The sequence below is a fragment of the Nelumbo nucifera genome, chromosome 6 (assembly GCF_055504915.1).
Source record: "Nelumbo nucifera cultivar China Antique chromosome 6, China Antique-T2T, whole genome shotgun sequence".
Lineage (NCBI taxonomy): Eukaryota > Viridiplantae > Streptophyta > Magnoliopsida > Proteales > Nelumbonaceae > Nelumbo > Nelumbo nucifera.
Genome location: NC_142654.1, coordinates 20,053,885 through 20,074,055, shown reverse-complemented (window position 1 = coordinate 20,074,055; position 20,171 = coordinate 20,053,885). Strand labels below are relative to the sequence as shown.

Here is a 20,171-nt window from a genome sequence, read left to right as displayed (position 1 = left end):
CATCAGTAGCCAACCAATCTGTTTCATTATTCATTATTTATAATATTTAGCTAAATCAATACTTTATGATTTTGATATATTTGTGCTTTTATGTTAATTATTGTAAGAGATATATGATATAAATATATATACTCCATATACTTAGTAAAACAATGGGTATTGGTGCCGTCTGATTGGCACATCTGGTCTCTGAGATTGGAACAATTAATGTTGTGTCCCTACAAAGGGTCGTTGGCTCGTTGCATGTGCCTTGCCTGTATATTAAATGAATGAAGCTGACTTCTTGGTTTCTGTGGGCTATGAAGCAGACATAAGCTTTCCTGTTTGTATGATTTTCTTTCTAGCTTGTCGACTCTTGAGCAAATTTTCCAAGTAGTCCAGCCCATTTTGTGATTACTTGGATCAGAAGACCAAGTTAGTCAGCTTTGCCGATTAGCAATACAATTTAATTAATGGGCCAATAAATGAATACCTAATGAATCCGCATCACCTGCTAATAAAACACGTTCCAATCAACCCTCTGTTAACATGATCTTACACCATACATCTCATGAGATCGGCTTTCATAGTTCCATCAGGATAAACTTGTGCCCACACCGTTCTAACAGCCTTTTGCAACTTTACATTGGGAATATGTATAGAGATATTTTTAATGCAAGGCAGTAAAGGCTGTTCGAATGGGCTTTGCCCTGACTGAATCCGAACTCACATCTCATACATGATGATCCTACTTTTATGGTGGATTCCAGTCTCATAGAGAGATGTGCGGTGTTAGATCAAATTAATAGAGGGTTGGAACGTGATTTGTTGGCAGAAGATCTTAACTCTCTTCTGATAGCATAGACAATATAGACCCCGTTCGATTCATCCTGGACTGAAAACCCAACTGATCCAATTTAGGAATCAACCTATGGCCATAAACCAGTGGTTCGACAGATAACCACACCTTGTTGATGACATGACAAGATTGGAATATAGCAGGTGTGCAAGTAAAGGTTAAAGATATATATAAGTTAGCATTATATAATCAAGTAATATCTATTAGGGGTGCAACTTGGGTGGGCCCAGCCCAAAATTTTATATGGGCTGGACTTTTGGTCCTCAAGCCGGGCTCAGGCCCAAGAAGTTGGTTTTTTTTAATTTTCAGGCCAGGCTTGGGCCTAGCCCCTGGACCTGGCCTGAGCTCGGCTTAATTATACACATCCATACATACATATTTATACTATATAAATTTTGTATATATATTTATATATATATATATATATATATATATATACGTAAATATATGTATATATATTTACATAAAATAAAAATGTATGTATAATTTTAGAGTGGGGTTATTGACAAACCCAAGCCCAAACCCAATCCGAATACATCAAATTACAGTACGGACTAGGTTCAGGTTGGGAAGATCGATTTTGACCTCGACTCGATCCAAACTTAGGCTTTATGTCCAAATTTTGGGATTGGGCCCAGGTTGGCCATAAGCCCGACCCAACCCGCCTGACATGCACCCCTAATATCTATCCATCTGTGGACTGTGGAAGTATGGGGGATCCAACAATCTTTCAACCCTTTTCTTCTCTCCGACTCTGACATTCACAGCCCCTCCAAGGATGTAGCCACTCTCCCTTTTACCTTTTACCTCTTTCATTTCAGCCACTCCTCCGATCGACCTTTAGAGGCCAAACCATCGCCTCCCCATATCCATATTCTTCTGCATCTTTGTCAATCAAAGCCCATAAGTGAAATTTAATATTATTTTCATCATCCTAACTACTCGACACTAACCACTGAACCATTGCCTAACAGAACGGGGGAGACGTGGAGAACAGACAAACACATACACATCAGTTCATATTAACCACGAATTTAAATAACTTAATCAACTATCCTTTGATAGTGGCTCTTCTAAAGTTGTCCTCAATATCCTTTGGTTTCTGGTCCTTATCCCTATATATATATATATAACATAAACTTACTAGCTGCTAATAAAACCTATCGCAATCTAATCCATATATATCAAATCCAAAGGTTAAATAAATTTATTTACTATTGCAAATATATTAGTTAATAGAATATTTTACGATAATTAGCTACGCATACATTGCAGCCCATGATTGGTTTAACTGATCAATCATCACTCCTTCAAAGAAGGATTTTGTTGAATTTTTGAAGAATAGAAATCTTCAGAGGTATATACTTATCATTAGGGATGCAAACAGATTGGATTCGAATTAGGGTATATTTGAATCTGATCTGATACTGTTCAAATTGAATCTGATCGGACCTAATAGGTTTTGATCTGAATTTGAATCATATATATTGGATCTTTGGATCTGATTTTATCCGACTTTTTTTTTAAATTAATAAATTATTAAAAGAAAAAAAAACAAAGTATACCAATTTAAATAAAGGAAAAAAATAAAATACAAGTATTTCTTAATTATTTTTATCATATATATACATCTTTTTTATAAAATTTAAATATTATAATAAATTTATAAAAATACAATATAAATAATATATTTATAAATAAATAAATAACACACATATATACAACACATCAAATCGAATCTTCCAGGATTAGATAGGGGTGATCCGAATCCGATCCATTCCGATTTGAAAATTTGAACAAGAGTGTCCTAATTCGACCAAATAGAATCGAATGCATCATAATCCAATCCATTTGCACCCGACGTATCATGATAATTAGACTGATTTCACTGGAACCAACCCACTTGCTTTGGTGGGAATTCAAGAAAACATTAGAGGAATCCCCAAAAGTTGTTTTGGAGTTTTCTGCTCTTCTTGGGTTGCAAGTGGGGGAGTTGAGATGACTTCTGTTTTGTTTTGTTTTATTTTTCCTACTAGATAATGCTGCTCTTTTAGTGAGAAAAGTCAAATATTCAATATTGATTTTCGGATTTCTACCTGAGGGTGAGCATTCGGTTTGTTAGGTTAAAAACCGAACCGAATAAACCGAATTTTCAAAAATCGATATACTTATTTGAAAAACCGAACCGAAACCGAAGTTTGCAAAAACCGAACAAAGCGAGCCGAAATTTTTTTTCGGTTACTTCGGTTGATTAGGTTAAAACAGAATTTGCTTGCTACTCTCGATCATTCCTATGCATTTGTGCAAATGCATATAAAATTTACAGTACAAATTTTAAGCAAAGAACTTAAAAACTAAAGAATCCGGTGGCTAAAAATTTTTCGCAGTCCAGATTCGGTGGCTAACAAAAATACCAGGAAGATTTGAAGATGAAAAGGGAAAAATAGAAAACAAAATACTTGTACTGAATCATTCAAATGGCAAAGAAGAAAAACAAGGAGGGAACTACAATGAACCGAAAAACTATAGATTAAAGAAGACCCACTGGATTCTATCACTTGCCGCCGCCCGCCAGAAAAATTGGTTTGCTGGATGTTGAACGTTGGAGTAGTAAGCTGGAACTGGAACTCGTAGCTTGCTACTACTTTCTTGCTCAAACCTTCGAACGCTCACCGCTGCTACTTTCTTGCTCAGACGTGCTCACCACTGGATGTTGAACCTTGAAGATGAAGGTCGATGGTTAAAGAGACAAAGACTAATGGGTTTTGTCCTATGGGTAATAACCTTTGGGCTTTTCACTATATTTGTCTTAAAAGTTCAACATTTTGGGTTTTGACCAAAGGCTAATAACCTTTGGACCTTTGGACTTTTCATTATATTTGCATATTTACTGATTTACCCCCTAAAAGTTCGGTTTTTTCGATTAACCGAACTATTAAATCTCATAACTGAAGTTTGGCAAACCGATTTTTAAAACCGAAACCGAACCAATTTTTCGAAATAACCGAACCAAAAACACCAAAACCGAATTTTCGGTTCCATTATTCCGTTTCAATCGAATTATGTGATTATCACAATACAACATTAAGGGCTTTTCAGCAATACCCAATTCCTCAAATAATTACTTCAGCCACACCATTACCCATCTCCTCAACAAATCACTAAATTGAAATTAAATTCTTATTCACTAATTAAAAAGATAATTGTTCAATTTGATTTCTTCCTCCATAAAATGTTAGCATGATTAGATGACATTTAACCCATTGAAACTGATGAGGGGCGATTTGGCCCGACCTAGTGAACAGTGGGCACGTGGCTGCGACCTGATAATTGGACAATGACTAGGCGTCTTCCTACCACATCAGCAATGCTTGTCACCTCGGTGAGTCAGGCCACCTCGGGTGTCTCGAGGACCTCAGCAAGGACCAATGTTCGAGTAGCTCAGAATGGCCCAACCAACCGAGGTGACACGTAGCGGATTTCTAGAAGCATGCCAGCTGTCTCTGAACTCTTCAGGATCACGCCACACGACCGTAGTCCTCATCCCGCCCAAATCGGACGGACAAAATAGGCCTTATCGGCTAGCATGTTATCTACCTCTCAGGGCGGGATGGACTCCTAATGGCACAGGCTGAAGATCTCAGAGGTGTTTCGTGAGATCCACGGCCACTCATCTATATAAGGGCACCAACCTTGCAACCCAAGTACATGCGATTTTATTGCTTACTAGCTTTCATATTCTCAAGCTTTCAACTCGCACACAGCCAAGTACTAACTTATACATCAGAGCGACCAAGTTGGGTTAGCCACCCCAGGTTCTCTGATCCTACCTGTCTTATAGTTTGATCAGTCAGCTAAATAACCGACGTCCGGACTACCATCCAGCTAGGAACAACCAGATCGTACACCATCAGAAACTATGCATTGTTTGTTGAGATTCGCACGTTGAATGGATGGTGTCTCACATTGGAAAGGGATAAAGAAAGGCAAGGGACTTTTATACAAAGTTGACCCAAACTCCCCCAGCTCCCCAAACATTATTTTCATAGCCATTTATTTGCTATAACCCTTTTTTATCCACAATCCTAATGAATTAAAGTAAAGAAAAAAAAAACATAATTTTTTGACTGTTATATATCCCTACTGATCAGATATGTCTATTTCAAAGCGTTGTCAAGCTTTTCTTTCTTTCTTGTGTTCAAACATGGAACCCATTATTTAAAACTGAGTCCCTTTCACGTTCAAACATGGAGAACCTATTCGATCAAAACTAAGTACTAACATGACCTACCCTATTTCTGCATGTGGAGTAGTGATATGGCTGATTTAAACTGCCATTGGTTAAGAGACTCCTTCGATCATCCACCCGTTTACTCCTCCATGCATCCAAGTCAGCTTGTAATAGTAGTAGAGTTTTCCCTGAAAACAGAACTTGTTCAGAGCTCAAATACTTCAATTAGAAAAGTGGGGGTAAATGCTTATTCTTTGCAAGTGCATTATTAATGAAGCACATCTGACACTAAACCCCAACTTCAAGAAGATCATACGGTTGAGAGCGCACATGCTCAAGTTTAATACAAAGTATCTAACGACTCCAGATCTGTTAGAATTTACTTCCAATTTGGTGTTTCTACCTATGTTTTGTTTCTAGCATATCTACAGTCTATTTGAAGCAAGTATCAAAATATCAATATGATATACCCTATATTCAAAGTGATGGAGACTCATAGATACACAAATTTACAGGATTGAGGGGTTTTGAAAGTTTGGGATGATAGAAAGCAAGCACTCCCTCTCAAGCCCATAAGATAAAAAACAAGAGTATCGGTCTTACGCACCAATACCCAATTTTAGTGTTGGGCCTATGGATATTTTGATCCTTGTTTCCAGGGAGAAGTTTTTGCTGATACAAGAAATCACATTTGGGTTTATCATATCAATATTTTAAACTTGGTAAAAGGATGTGTCCTCTGTTTTAATGTTGGATTTTGGCCACCACTGAAAGCAAGGAGAAAGACGATATACGCTAGGGCTATGGTTAGCAGATTAGTGGGGTTAGGGTTTCAAGGATTCAGGTGGAGCCCTCTGGCATATACACTGCAGAAAGCCTTTTTTTCCACTGGTTTGAATCCCATGGCCTCTAAATGGAAGGTATGCCAACATACCCCTTAAACTAGACAATTATTGGCCACGGGCCACCGGGTTTGTGTCCATACCCTTCATCTTTTTTCTCCCACATACTGTCATACAGTTCTCTTCGGAGACGGGCACAAGGAATCTGCTGTCAGCAAAAAGCATGTCAATACGCTGATAGCACGGCATCCAGCTGCACATTGAGAACATCTTCCCATGAACGTAACATACAAGTACAGGAGATGTTCCCAATGTGCGGCTGGATGCCATGTACTTTTGTTGGCAACAGATCCGGGCTCGATACAGGCAGGTTATGGGTATATTTGAACCATTGCGGTGCTTTGTGAAGTCCTGTTTATCAGAACTAGCAATATCCAACCTCCTCCTAAACAATAAAACAAAGTCGAAATGGGAGGATGGAGTCCGAAAAAACTAACAAGTAAACAATCAATCTTTTGGAATAATAGTCCCAACTTTTTATGGGTGCATCGGTGGGTTTCATTAAAGCCGCCACCCAACATTTATAAAACAAAACTTTGATTCATGTAATGAAGCTAACAACCTCTATGGTAAATATGTGTGCACACTTGGCAATTCATCCTACAAGTAGGTAAATTTTTCTTCACAAAGTTCTTCCCCACAAAATCTCAAAAATTCTAATTCTCAATACAGGGGAATAAAAAGAATATATGTACCAAAATGGGCATGTCCAACAGTCTAGTGAACATGGGAAACCAATCGAGATTTTGCAAGTTTCTCTACCCTCTGTTGCTCCAATATTTGGAACCGAGACTGATTGGTGGGTATACATCAGCAGCAGATGTAGATGTGGAAGATGAAGTCCATGGCCCTTCAATTGACATACTCTGGATCTGTCCTGCACTCGTATTCTTACCTTGGTTCTGTTGAAAATGATTTTGGATGGCCTTATACCTTGACTCATCATAGCTTGGTTGTGAAACAAACTCTTGAATGATAGCTCCGCCTTCAAGCATGCTCACAACTGCAGACATAGCAGGCCTAAGTGCAGGAGATGAATTAGTGCATAGTAGAGCCACATTAATCATCCTCATGACCTCACCCTTGTCAAAATCGGATCCCAACCTTGGATCCACTAAGTCCATCAAATTTCCTCTCTCTTTCAGAATGAGGGCCTAAAAATGTAAACAAAAAATAAAGAAAAATCTGCTAAGGCATTCTTATTTCTAATTCAAGCTAAATAATGTAATAGTTTTGAACTAATCTCCATCAAATTGCTAAATAATAGCATACAAGATAAGAAAGACATCTAAGTTACCCAATCAAGAAGATCAACACATTCCTCCTTCAGCCTGAAACTAGTGTTGCTTCTTCCACTGACAATTTCCAAAGCAACAACTCCAAAACTATAGACATCTGCTTTATCGGTCAGGTAACCTTTCATTGCATACTCCGGTGCCATGTATCCACTGAAAACAAAGATTAGCACATTATATTTTCACTTTATTAGACATACCAATTATAAATCTATAGCTTGTACAAGAAAGCTTAAATATTTTTCTCAAAGTGTATGATTCTAATAATTTTTCCCAATTGTAACTATTAAAATTTAACCAGTAACTTTGGTTTCTGGAACAGGTAGATAGATGCTTTTGAAAGTCAAAACTTGAAGATTAACAAAGTATGTTTTGGTAGTTTACCAAAAGACAGTTTTGGTAAACTAAAGTTCACTGATTGGGTTAGATTTCTAGAAGGTTAACAAAGTATGTTTTGAAGTTTTGGTTCTAGGGTCACATTTTGGCTTGATCTCTGGTGTGGTGATTCTACTTTTCAGAAGTTCTACCCTCTCTCTTCCAAATAGCTCAAAGTAAGGAGACCATGGTGGCTGCGGTTCAAATTCAGAATGGGGGTAGTGCAGTTCGGAACCCTCTTTTCAGGAGAGATCTAAATGATTAGGGCGTTCCCCAAGTTTTGGACTCACTGCAAAAGTTACACTATTAACCCAAGCATGCATGCAAATGACAGAAGACCTTGGAGATAGAGTAAGGATGGAATGTTCTTGGTCACAAAGGTTGCCTTCTAGTTTTAATCCGCTGTCCTTAACAAGTGCTTGACAGCTGAAAACTTGTCAAAGAGAGGTTTCCATGTAGATAAATGTAGATAAAATAAACTGTAATTTCTGTATGATGAGACAGAAACAGTAAGTCATGATTTTGCATTGTCCTGTTATCAAATGTCTGTGGGCTTGGCTGTTTGACATCTTTGGGGTACAGTGATGTTCCCCTGAAACAATGGAGGATGCTGTTAGAAGCTGGCACATATGACATATCTGGTTTGAGTAAGAAAGGGAAACTGGTTTGGGGAATCATTCTTTTAGCGTTGATATGGACCATCAGGGAGGAAAGAAATGGAAGAATTTTAAAAGGAAAGAAAATAAGAGGGCATGCTGAAATCTCTTCAGAGAAGAATGTACTCTTGGGTGGCAGCTCAAAGATTATATAGAAACACCCCATACAGTCATTCTTTTGTTTATGAATGTACTCTTGGCTTTGTATGTTGTAATGTCTTTTATATTTTTCTGATTTTATAATACAATGCCTCAAACTTTTCTCAAAAAAAAAAGTATGTTTTGAAGAAGAGTTTATCTATGTTTATGGCCTCTCCCTTTTTCTTCACTAAGATATACTAGAAGACTACAGTGTGCTCCTTTTCTCTTCATAAAAAATAAAATTTATTACTACGAACAAAAAATGTGGAGCAAGGTCACTCACAAAGTGCCAGCAATTCTTGTGCTTATGTGTGTGTTGTCCTCTTCATCAAGTTTAGCCAACCCAAAATCAGATATCTTGGGATTAAGATCCTTGTCAAGAAGTACATTAGTTGCCTTGATGTCTCTGTGAACAATCTTCAATCTTGATTCTTCATGGAGATAAGTAAGGCCTCTTGCTATCCCAACACAAATCTTCTGCCTAGTTGACCAATCTAATCTTAGTTGACATTCTTCTGGACCTTTAAATCATCAAATCAGCACAAATTAGAAAAACCATCCATTATGAAGTGTATCTGCCTCTTTTCCCAACACAAAAATCTGATTATCATAACGAGTAATGCTGATCTTACCAAACAAAGCATGTGCAAGGCTGTTATTTTTCATGAACTCATATACTAGCAACAATTGATTATCTTCAATACAACATCCATAAAGCTTTACAAGATGAGGGTGTTGTAAAGCAGAAATCATGCCTATTTCATTCACAAATTCACGATTTCCTTGCTTTGATTTGGAAGAAAGCTGCTTAACTGCTATAATGGTACCATCTGATAGAAGACCCTGCATTTTAATGATAAAGCCAACAATGCAATAGTTTTTTTTTTTTTTTGTACTAGCATTTAAAGGAAATAGATTCATGCATTTCTACCAAAATAGACTGGCAGTAGGTTCTTATACCTTGTAAACAGACCCAAAACCACCTTCTCCTATCTTGTTTGCAGCATCAAAATTGTTTGTAGCAGCTTTAATTTGCCTTAGGGTGAAGGATCCAGTATGTAGGTCTAGACTTCTTAAATCTGTTAGAAGACCAGGTAATAATAATTCTATCTTAAAAAGTCATAAATTTCTTAGCAATACTTAATTTGCATTCTACTTGATCAGTCTCAATAAGGTGTTCTGTTCCTCAATCACAAGATCTAATTCTGAAGACATGAATGAAAAGAGAATATGAACAAAGAATGGAAAATAAATATTGAGAATGAATTTTTTCCATTGATGGAATTTGTAAAATTTATATAAGGTAATAAACACACACACCTGGAAGACAAAAAGAAATAAAGAATATTTAAAAAGGATATGACATTTCAGTAAGGATAAAGGAAAATTTGAAGTTCATTATTTCTTACAGTAGTTACTTTTCATTATTAAGAAGTTATTGGACCAACAAAGATCCTGTTTTCATTTTGTTTGTTTTTCTCATTAAAATATTAATTTTATTCTCTTGACTCTTTTTTTTAGTGAGTACCCAATTATATAGATTATTCACATCTAGTAGTAGGGGCTGGGCTCACGAACATTGTATAGTTTGGTCCAATTTGGATTTACAAATTTAAGCTCCCTTAGGAACCAGATCCATGTATGGATCTGGTTGATGGGTATCCAATAAATACATGAGAATATGAATGTTTCCATTTAGAACGGAAACAAGTTGTTTATGAGTTAACAACTTTGGGCATCAAGAAAATTATAGATTGGATGATCTAGGGGGAAAAGCCCATATAACTAGTCATAGCTGATTGATATTACTTTCTCTATACTGATGTAGAGAAAGTACAACTACAATGATAATACTAATTCAAGAAAATCAACATACCAGAAAAATTATTAGCAATTAAACATGGCTCCATAAAGAGTTCAAGAAACACTTAAATCCTAACAAAAACAATCAGACCTAGCTTGAAGTAAAAGAAGTAATAGAGATGAAGCATGACAAAATCTTGACATAAAGAAAAAGTTTTGTAATGATATCGATAGGGGAGGGTGGTGTTCAATATTTTTTCCTTCTGTCTGAATGCCTTTTTATAGCCTTTTGTGGAATATATCAGAGCAAGTATAACCTGGGTAACCAGATCTCTCCTAGGATTTTATCTCTTATCTTTTTGTCCAATTCCCATCTTATTCGTACTTCATCAGGAAAAAGGAACTTCTCTTTTTCCTTCCTGTCTCTTTCTCTTTATTAGGAAAGAAAATATAAAAGACATTTCTCTTTATTCATTTATTTCCTTTAGGTTTAAGAAAAATAATATTTGGGCAATATGTGGCATATCTTTAATTATTTCTCCAATATTAAATATAATATAAAACCCTAAAATCAACAGCTAGATTCGATCAATTACCAGACATTGGATCTCATCCACTTTATTAACTTTGCACAAAGTGCATAATATGCTCCCAACACAAGTAAATCCACTTTTTTCTATTTCTAATTTCAACCCTATGTATGTAATAAAGTTTTGATTTTAGTATTTCTTATAAGAAATGTAAATTTCTAAATACCCAATTATTGTTGATTATTTGGTGGATCAATGTCTATTTATTTCCTAAAATCTCAATTTCTAAATACCCAATACTTCCATTTGTATAGGTACAAAAACGAAATATTACTAGAATAAATCTCAACATATTCTGCAATGTGTCAAAACATTCTATACTCTTCTCAACAACATTTATTTTGTTAATTAAAACAATGTAAGTTTTACAATTTGCATATACATAGATACCCACCAAATAATTTGTTTTAATATGTTTCTGTTACCTTTAGATGCACTAATTTTTTTCTTCTTAAAACAGAATAAATAGTACAATAGCATAAGAATAGTTGTATGTGAATCATAACTTTTCATATTAACAGAATATAATAAAGTAATATTTATAACAAAAATATTAACAGTGGCACTATACAGCAAATTTTTAAACCCTTAAATTTATTTTAGTGGAGGAAGAGGCCATTTTGAAAGGGTCAAATCATTTTAGGAGCATTTTTTTATGATTTTATAATGATACAAGTACTTCAAAGAGTATATTTCTTTATAATTTCAAAAAAAAATATTAGTAGATACTTTCATAAATTGATGGTTTACAATATAAAATTTAAAACTACAGGAAATTTCTAATATTTTTGACAAACAAGTGTCAAATTTTCCATAAGAAAGTAAGAAGCAACATTTTAAACCTTGGTTATCTAGAACTACCTCTGTAACACTTGGACCTGGACCTACAAGACTCAGAAACAATGCACATAAAAAAGTCTTCATACACTTGGGCCAGCCTGGACCTACCTATTGGAACCCCTAATTTTTGCAAGGATTTATATAATAAGTTGGCTGCTACCTTGGTACATTCTGCTTTTGCGGACTTGATTCCCTTTCCACCAGAGGAAGCCTAATACCATGGAGATGAGGACTACCACTGAAACCACAATTCCAGCTACAGAACCTGCTGACAGCTTCTTTCCACCTATTGGTATGAAATCTGCAAGAATAAAGCATATCAAACACTAGGTGATGGTTGAAAGATGTATGGTTACATAACAACTGAGTGACTAGAATAATGTCAAAGTGATTAAAAGGACTTTTAACTCCTTGGTTTATTGAAAACAAATTTTACATGGAAATGGATATGAGAATCAGAACCCAACACATGTTCAGTGAGTCTGACTTGGCAAGATAAAGAAACAAGGACTCGTTGACATATATAGTAAAAGTATAAGCTATAAAATAATCCATTTTTTTTTAATTCTAACATTATAAACCTATAGAAAAAGGTCCAAAAGATTATCTCTGTTACTTGACAATATTTTATAGGAAAAATAGCATTCGTTACATATATTAGTTGTTCACTTATACTGAATAAGCAATGAGAAAAAGCAAGATGTCACATAAAAGTGTCCTTCAAGAATCTCTGTTACTTGACAATATTTTATAGGAAAAATAGCATTTGTTACATATATTAGTTGTTCATTTATACTGAATAAGCAATGAGAAAAAAGCAATATGTCACATAAAAGTGTCCTTCAAGAATTGATGGAGTGTCAGAATCTGATGCATGAATCCCAACCATAAGGAAACCAACCAAACACTAAATTCAACATGCTTGTGCATCCTCAAAACAACTTAGCTTTTCAATAGTCCATGTCCTTTACTTTCTTTCCTCTCCTTTCACATTTAAAGAACAACAGAATATTTATGACAATTACATTAGGAATTGTCATTTCAGTTGACATTTCCAGTGGACTAGAGAGTAGAAAAACATAAAGAATATTTGACTAACGAAATTTAAATCAAACCATCCATTAGTAATTACCAACATAACATTACTGCATACAATTTGTTTTGCAAAAATATATTGCAAACAGAAGAGAATCGCTGCAAAAACATTCAACTTTACCCTCTACAGAGATAGCGGATATCAAAGGACCATAAACTCCTTTAGAAGGGATTGCTGTTGTTCCTTTCCCAGCCCAATAAAAGCGGATTTCTAGAGTGCCATCTTTCACATAAGTTTTAGTGAAGTTTGTAATGATTGGCTTACCAACTCCACCTGCCTCATTTGCTATATTGAAATCTTTCAACACCAGTGTTCCCTGTCATACACTAATCAAATTAAACCCGGTTGACGTAACCAACTGAAATATATCTATCAAATATGATTTACTTAGTTATTTACTAACAATTACCTGAATATAAACATCAAATATGCGTCTTCCAAGGCTACTATAAGTTTCATCATCTGTAAACATGATCTCTGCAAAGTGGAGCTTCACAGTGTAACTTCCATTTTGCAAACAGTATCCATAATATGTGAGAGAGAGGGGAGAAAGGCGTGCCGTCATGTATAATTCATAATTATCTAGGATTTTTGATGCATTGGTTAGGTACTTCTCTGCATTTTTTCCATCTAGGAATCGACCAGTGTTGCTCAATGCCCAGCCATTTTTACTTTCCCAAAAAATGGCAGCACTGCTTTTTTCATCATCGGATTCATATGTGGTATCTCCTAGAATTACTTTTCCTCCACCACAATTTATATGGAGTTTGTTCTCATCTAGAAAAAAAAATAATAACAAATCACTGAATCAGTGTCTGGCTGACATAACATAATCACAAACGGCAATATGTTTGGAGAGGCAGCATCTTGCACCTTCCCAAGGGACTGATTATGTAATTTCTTTCTGATTTAATGGAAATATGATATTTTATCTATCAAAAAAATATCTTGGGTCTGGGAAGACCTGATCCATAACATGCTCTTGGGATGCCAAACATACCATGCATCTAGCATTTCGATGATTAAGGCCCTACATGCAGATCAAATGGACCAAAAACCAGCTAAATTTTGATTTCCAAATATTTGTGATTGTGTTTGAAAGAAATAATGGATGGTGGATAAAAGCTATATTTAAATATTTTAAAAGTTCTAATAGATCAGATGGTGGTCAGACTACATCTCATCATGATTTGGTCCAAACCACCTTTTCTACAGAACTAATCAAGTGAAGTCTTGATCTTGTGAACATCCAACATGTGACAAACCCATTGTAAACAAAGTTCTAATTTTAATGATGCATACTTATAGTTTTTGACAACTTCAAGTATGTTTAGTCAGCAGACAGGAGTTGTAGATGGGCATCATGCCCTACAATTGGACCTATCACATGTTTCAAGAATTAGCACTCACCATTGAATTGCTCTCAACTAAAACATTGAAAACACCAAAAAAATAAGCATAATGAGATGATTATTAATTATCACCATCTAAATTAGATAACTCATTATGCACCATATATTCACAAGCCCAAATATAGGACATCATATATTCATGGGCCTAAATAATAAGACTATATCTAATTTTGTAAGCACTAAATGTAGGGTCCCATATTCCAAATGTAGAGCCCATGAATATATTCAGGTTTAATATTTTTGTGTTGACCAATCAAAAGGATTTAAAAAAGTTAAAATAGTACCCTAAAACTAGAACTTTCAAATTGATCCTACCTAAAGCCAATTTATGCCTCCAATTTTCTTTATTAAGGCGTTCAAGTCATCAATTGAATGTTTATATGGTCGTGAGTGGGGCCTAAATTTGACATCAGACCATTTTTAGCCTATTAAATTCATTACTGCAGTCTAGTCGGACCAAATGTTCTCAGATCTCAAAAGATATGCCAATCTGAGTGAGATGCCCAATCAATTTTCAAACTTCTTGAAGCAGCATTAAGAGTTACATTGAATATAGTTCATTTTACGCCTAGAGAGACGATCTAACATTTTATTCTAAAGTTCTTTAAAACTTTTTTTTGATAAATTAAAGTTCTTTTAAAACTTGAGGCTAAGTTCTTTTAGACCATGGGAGAATTATGCAGGAGACAATACGCTAGATGTGGGTTTTTTGAATCTTATATGTATTTTTGTATATTAAGATAATATTTTGGTTATTTTGCATATTTGGATTACAGCATAGATCTTTTATCACCTTTCATCCTACCAAATTTTAGCCTTAAACTCCATCTAAAATCCCGGTTTCAAAAATTTTGGAAATTCTTTTCATGATAGAAATTTTTATATTTTTGTGGAAAACTTACTCAAAAATGTCTTCAAATTAAACCAACCCATGGAATCAATCATTCTAAACATACCTAAAAAAAGTTGGTTAAATATTCCATCCCTATGCTTAGGGCCTGTTTGTTTCCTCTTAACTCTTACCTCTTAAGAGGAATCTTGTAACTTTAAGAGGAAAATGGCTGTTCGTTTCCTCTTATTCCTTATCTCTTACAAAGGAATCTTATATTTTTTTGTTTTCCAATGATACCCCCAAAACACAAAAGACTTCTCCCTCCTTATAATAATAATTATTATTATTAATTATAATTAAAAGTTAATGAATAATTACTACTTAATTAATTTTTAATTTTTAACTAATTATTACAATAATTAGTATTAATAGTAAATTAATAATTAATTAAATATTTATTATTATTACAGTAATTATTACAAATAATTAATTCATAAGAATTATTATAATTAATTATTCAAAATTAATAATTAATATTTAAATAATAAATATTCATTAATTATTATTAGTTATGACTTCAATCTTAATTAATTATTAATTATTAGTCATTAATCATAATTAACTATTATATTAATTAGTATTATTTAATAATTAACAATTATGAATTAGTAATTATTATTATTATTTAATAAATAATTATTATGATAATTAATAACTAATTATTATAATCGTGATAATCAAATATTAATTAATTATTAATCATTACAAAATTTTTATTATTACTAATTATTAATTATTAGTTAAAAAGAATTAATGTAATTAATTATTATTTAATAACTATAATAATTAGTATTAGTAATAAATTAATTATGAATTAAACATTAAATATTATTATTGCTATAATAATTGTTATAAATATAATAATTATTACAATTAATTATTAAAATTTCATTAAAATTTATAGTAATTATTATTAGTTATAAATTAAATTTTAATTAAATATTAATTATTAGTTGTTAATTAATTTTTAACTATTATATAAATTAATAATTAATAAATATTATTAATTATTAAATAATAATAATGATTATAATTAATTATTATTTAACAAAAAATATTATTAATAATTATTAACTTTTATTAATTATTTATTAATCATTATAATAATTTTTAATATTATTTTTTATTGAATTACATTGACAAACAAAAAATCTCATATATGGGGTTAACATGGGCATTTGACAATTTTCAGAATTCAGAACAACAATCTTTGCATTCAGAGTTCAGAGGAAAGAAAAGTTCACCAATACCAATATACCTCTTAATGTAATTATTACACTTTCAGATGTCAGATGTCAAAGCAAATGAACAGGCCCTTAATCTCTGAAATTTCTATTTTTCCACTGACTACAAAGAATTTGTAGTTCTCAAAGATTTAACCTAGAACCTTTCTAACCCCACTTAACCCTTCCCTTTAGTCATAAATTCATCCCTATATCCTATTGTAGCCAACTAATACCTCCATAGGCTCACCCTCAAGTCGTAATTGACCCTACATCAATTTGGTATTGGAGTACATGATTCTATATCAGCTGGTATCAGAGCTGCCAGCTCTGCATAATGTGCAGATGAACATATTTGGTGACATTTTTTATAGGAATGAAGTTCAATGGATCTGATTTGTTCAATAAGACCAGTGCATTTTAAGGTTTGAGTTGATGAGAAAGAAGAAACAATGAGAGGCCCTAGGGAAAATCAGGTGCTGACAATTAACTTTACACAGGCTTATTGTCGAAGCAAAAGAAGCTGTTTGAAATAGGAATTATATAACCTCACAAGAACATAATTCATTGCATATGTCTAATTCTAACTAAATCTAACATTATCAACATCAAAAGTACCAAAAAAACATTACTAACAACCAAATATGCATAAGTGGCCGGTTCATAGCCATGATATTAAAAACAAAATGTGCATCGTTTACGAAAGAGAAATATAATGAACAAAAGTTCACTCATGCTGATTGGAGCTATTATAATGTTTATGGTTGGGTTTGATAATCTTCTTAAGGTTTAAATAGCACTTGTCCCCTCATTTTTTCTAACAAAAAGACCCTTCCCTATCTGATGTTTTTGAAGTAAATTCTTTCATGTTTCATCTCAAATTATGGGTTTATTATGTTGTAAATGTAACATTTCATTAGAAACGATCATGAATTGTTGAATCTTAAGTGCAACTAACCAAACAGCATAAATATGTAAACTAAGAAGAACAAGCAAAGCAACAGCAGTCTACCAGAATAGCATACTTACATCGTGAACATCTTAGGCTTTGCATGCATGTACCATCTCTATTTCTATACCAATATTCAAGAGCAAGTTGAAATTAATCATCAATTTACAATTGAATTCCTTTTAGATAAGAAACAATTAAATCAAGAGGTGTTCCACGAGTATTTTTTACTAAATCTAAAGGAAAACATGCAATATTAGAGAAATCAAAGTAGAAAACATACAAATTATTTCCCAGAGAATAGCTACCAAACAAGTTTCTGGAAAAAAAAATAAACAAAAAGTTATGGTCAAGAAAAATATGTCTACACAAAAATGGGGAAAAAATGAAATTCCGTAGGTGCTCTTACAGTTTTCCATTGACTCCGTCTTGCTGACAACTAGGATTGCCTGAGCTTTTCAATGAAAAGTTGTTGTAAGAAAGATCACTGTAATTTAAAGTTTATATCAACAACCATTTTCTTGATGGCAAAAAATATAAATAGATAAGGGATGGAATAAGATATATTTTGTGTCATGGTGTACAAAAACTGAACTTTGTATAGGTAACAAGTATAACTGAAACAACGAAAAACTTACATGGAATTTCCTCTAATTTGAGTAGGCACGGAACCATTTAGCAAGTTTCCAGTTAAAAATCTGACAAGATCCACATCAATATTGAGTCGTTGAAAAGTTGTTCATGCAAGAATCCAAAGAACTTGATACAAGATTAACACAGGTGAATTTTGGTTACCTACATGTATTGTATCTTTGATCTCTTATAAAAGCTTCTTGGAATTTGTCCTGTAAACTTGTTAAAGCTGAGGTCTCTGCAGGTAAAGATGGAACTAAACATAACAAGAGAAAGATTGGCCCATAGAATTTTTTACCCCCACTAAATGTTTTCATCAATGGTTATAGGTTATGATTAAAATACCATAGCATAATAATTTTCAAGTATTCAATACCAAAAGATTGACCCTTTGACCAAATTTCTTTTGCTTTTAGTTCTTTTTTGATAAAAAGAGCCCCTGAAGAATAGCAAGGTTTAAAATGTCGATGCCGGTGGAAATGTCAATCATCCAAATATAGGAAGCATGTCAGAGATGTTGTATGGAAATATGTGAAAATCATAGACATGGTAGAAACATTGTAAAATATGGGAAGCATGTAGGAAATGTCGTATGGAAATATAGTAAAACTTATAGACATGGTGGAAACATTATAAAATATGCAAAAATATAGAATGATATTTCATGAAATAATAAAAGAAGCATAAGAACACCTTTTTAAATTATTATCTTGTTCTAAATCATTAAACAAAGCTAAGAAAGAAAGGTTAAAGACCAAAGAATATGTTGTGAAGTTATCTTATAAACCTTAAGATTCAAAACTACATGATAGAATGAGTTCAAGCAAAATTTGAAATCATAGAAAATGCAAATGGTTCTAATAAATCAACCAAATTACTTATTACACAAATAAAAACTAACATTTAACTTCAGGTTTGAAATGAATATCAACTGTCTTCAGGTGGTAATCAAGTTAGGTGGGCAATAACACTGCTACTCAATAACACTGCTACAATATCATCACCAACTTATGTTATAATACTATCTCTTGTACTCCACATAGTGCTGGTAGTGTTCACTAGGGAATATTTCAATTCCAGTAAAATTTCATGTTGCCACCCATGGAAATGGAAATATGTTGTGGAAACCATCTCTTGCACTCCACATAGTGCTGATGGTGTTCACTGGGAATATGTCGGTTCCAGTAAACTTTTGTGCCGCTACCCATGGAAATGGAAATATGTCGTGGAAATATTAGGAAATTTAGGGACATTTTAAGCATGAAGAATAGTATATGGTTAAGTATTTTCTTTTGAACTAACAAATTTCCATAGGAAGATAGAAATCTAGACTTACAAAATTATTAGACTTTCGAAGTTTCCATTTCCTAGGCTCGAAGGAAATTCTCCAATAAGGTTGCAACTCCTTAATATCCTACAATAATAAACCAAAAAAAAAAAAAAAACTCACTTAACTAGTAGATAGGCATACTTCAATAAATTAACATTTATAACCATCCAACTTACAATGTCATCATCATTTTCATGTTATTTAGTAGCGGAAAATTCCCTTCTGTTCCATTTAAGTCACTGATCCTTCTGCATGAGAATACTTGAATTATAAAAACAGAAAAATGATATAGATAATCAAGAGGCGAAGAGAATAGGTAGAGGGAAGAGAAAAAGAACAGAGAAATTAAGGAAGAATGGATCAGAAGAAAAAAGATCATCTACCACCCCTCATGTCTATTTATAATAAAGAATAAACATGTGTACAATGCCAATAATATCCCTGGCTGCCCATATATAAAAAAGAAAAAACAGAAACATAAAAAGGTTTAAATAGAAACATATATCAGCAGTAAAAATAAATAAACATGAGCTTTTAACTAATATATCAATACTCCCTCTCAGGTTGGGTATAGATATTAATCATCCCCAACTTTCTTAAATCCGCCTTCAACTTTAGAGAGGAAGTATTATTCCTGGAAAGAGATGTTTTTTTTTTTTTTGATGGATGGAAAGAGAGGGATTCTTTAAATGGTTATGATATAAAATGAATGTTCTATTTACTATCAAAACATGGAAGTGCATAAACAGTATAGACCAGTGTGTCATCATGATACACTAAACTCAATTAAAACTTGTCCAACCATATGGGGTCGGCTACATGAATCTTGTTCTATCATTCCACTCCGATTTTAAATAAAGTATTCTGTTCAAAATATTGGTTATACGGAGCTCGTTTGAGCAGCTTGTGTATTGTCACATGACCCTTTTAAGTTCTAGCCGCAGCCGCCTCATAAGGGGCCTTGG

The 20,171-nt window shown here is 33.4% G+C and overlaps 1 protein-coding gene across 4 annotated transcripts in view; it reads right to left on the bottom strand.

Moving 5' to 3' along the window:
* Positions 1–6,424: 6,424 nt before the first annotated feature.
* LOC104608460 (putative LRR receptor-like serine/threonine-protein kinase At1g53420) overlaps positions 6,425–20,171 on the bottom strand; it is a 53,223-nt gene continuing 39,476 nt past the window's right edge. For 3 of the 4 annotated variants that reach the window (XM_088889341.1, XM_088889343.1, XM_088889344.1), the window contains 15 exons: positions 19,383–19,454; positions 19,213–19,290; positions 18,043–18,114; positions 17,882–17,941; positions 17,653–17,730; positions 17,527–17,562; positions 17,324–17,367; positions 13,177–13,544; positions 12,888–13,083; positions 11,832–11,972; positions 9,399–9,517; positions 9,071–9,281; positions 8,722–8,959; positions 7,269–7,419; positions 6,425–7,125 (listed from right to left, as the gene is read on the bottom strand). In XM_088889341.1, the coding sequence (XP_088745467.1) occupies positions 6,730–7,125; positions 7,269–7,419; positions 8,722–8,959; positions 9,071–9,281; positions 9,399–9,517; positions 11,832–11,972; positions 12,888–13,083; positions 13,177–13,544; positions 17,324–17,367; positions 17,527–17,562; positions 17,653–17,730; positions 17,882–17,941; positions 18,043–18,114; positions 19,213–19,290; positions 19,383–19,454 (2,260 nt within the window). In that variant the 3' untranslated portion in view covers positions 6,425–6,729. The remainder of the gene's footprint in view (positions 7,126–7,268; positions 7,420–8,721; positions 8,960–9,070; positions 9,282–9,398; positions 9,518–11,831; positions 11,973–12,887; positions 13,084–13,176; positions 13,545–17,323; positions 17,368–17,526; positions 17,563–17,652; positions 17,731–17,881; positions 17,942–18,042; positions 18,115–19,212; positions 19,291–19,382; positions 19,455–20,171) is intronic. The other variant, XM_088889342.1, reaches the window with a different exon arrangement.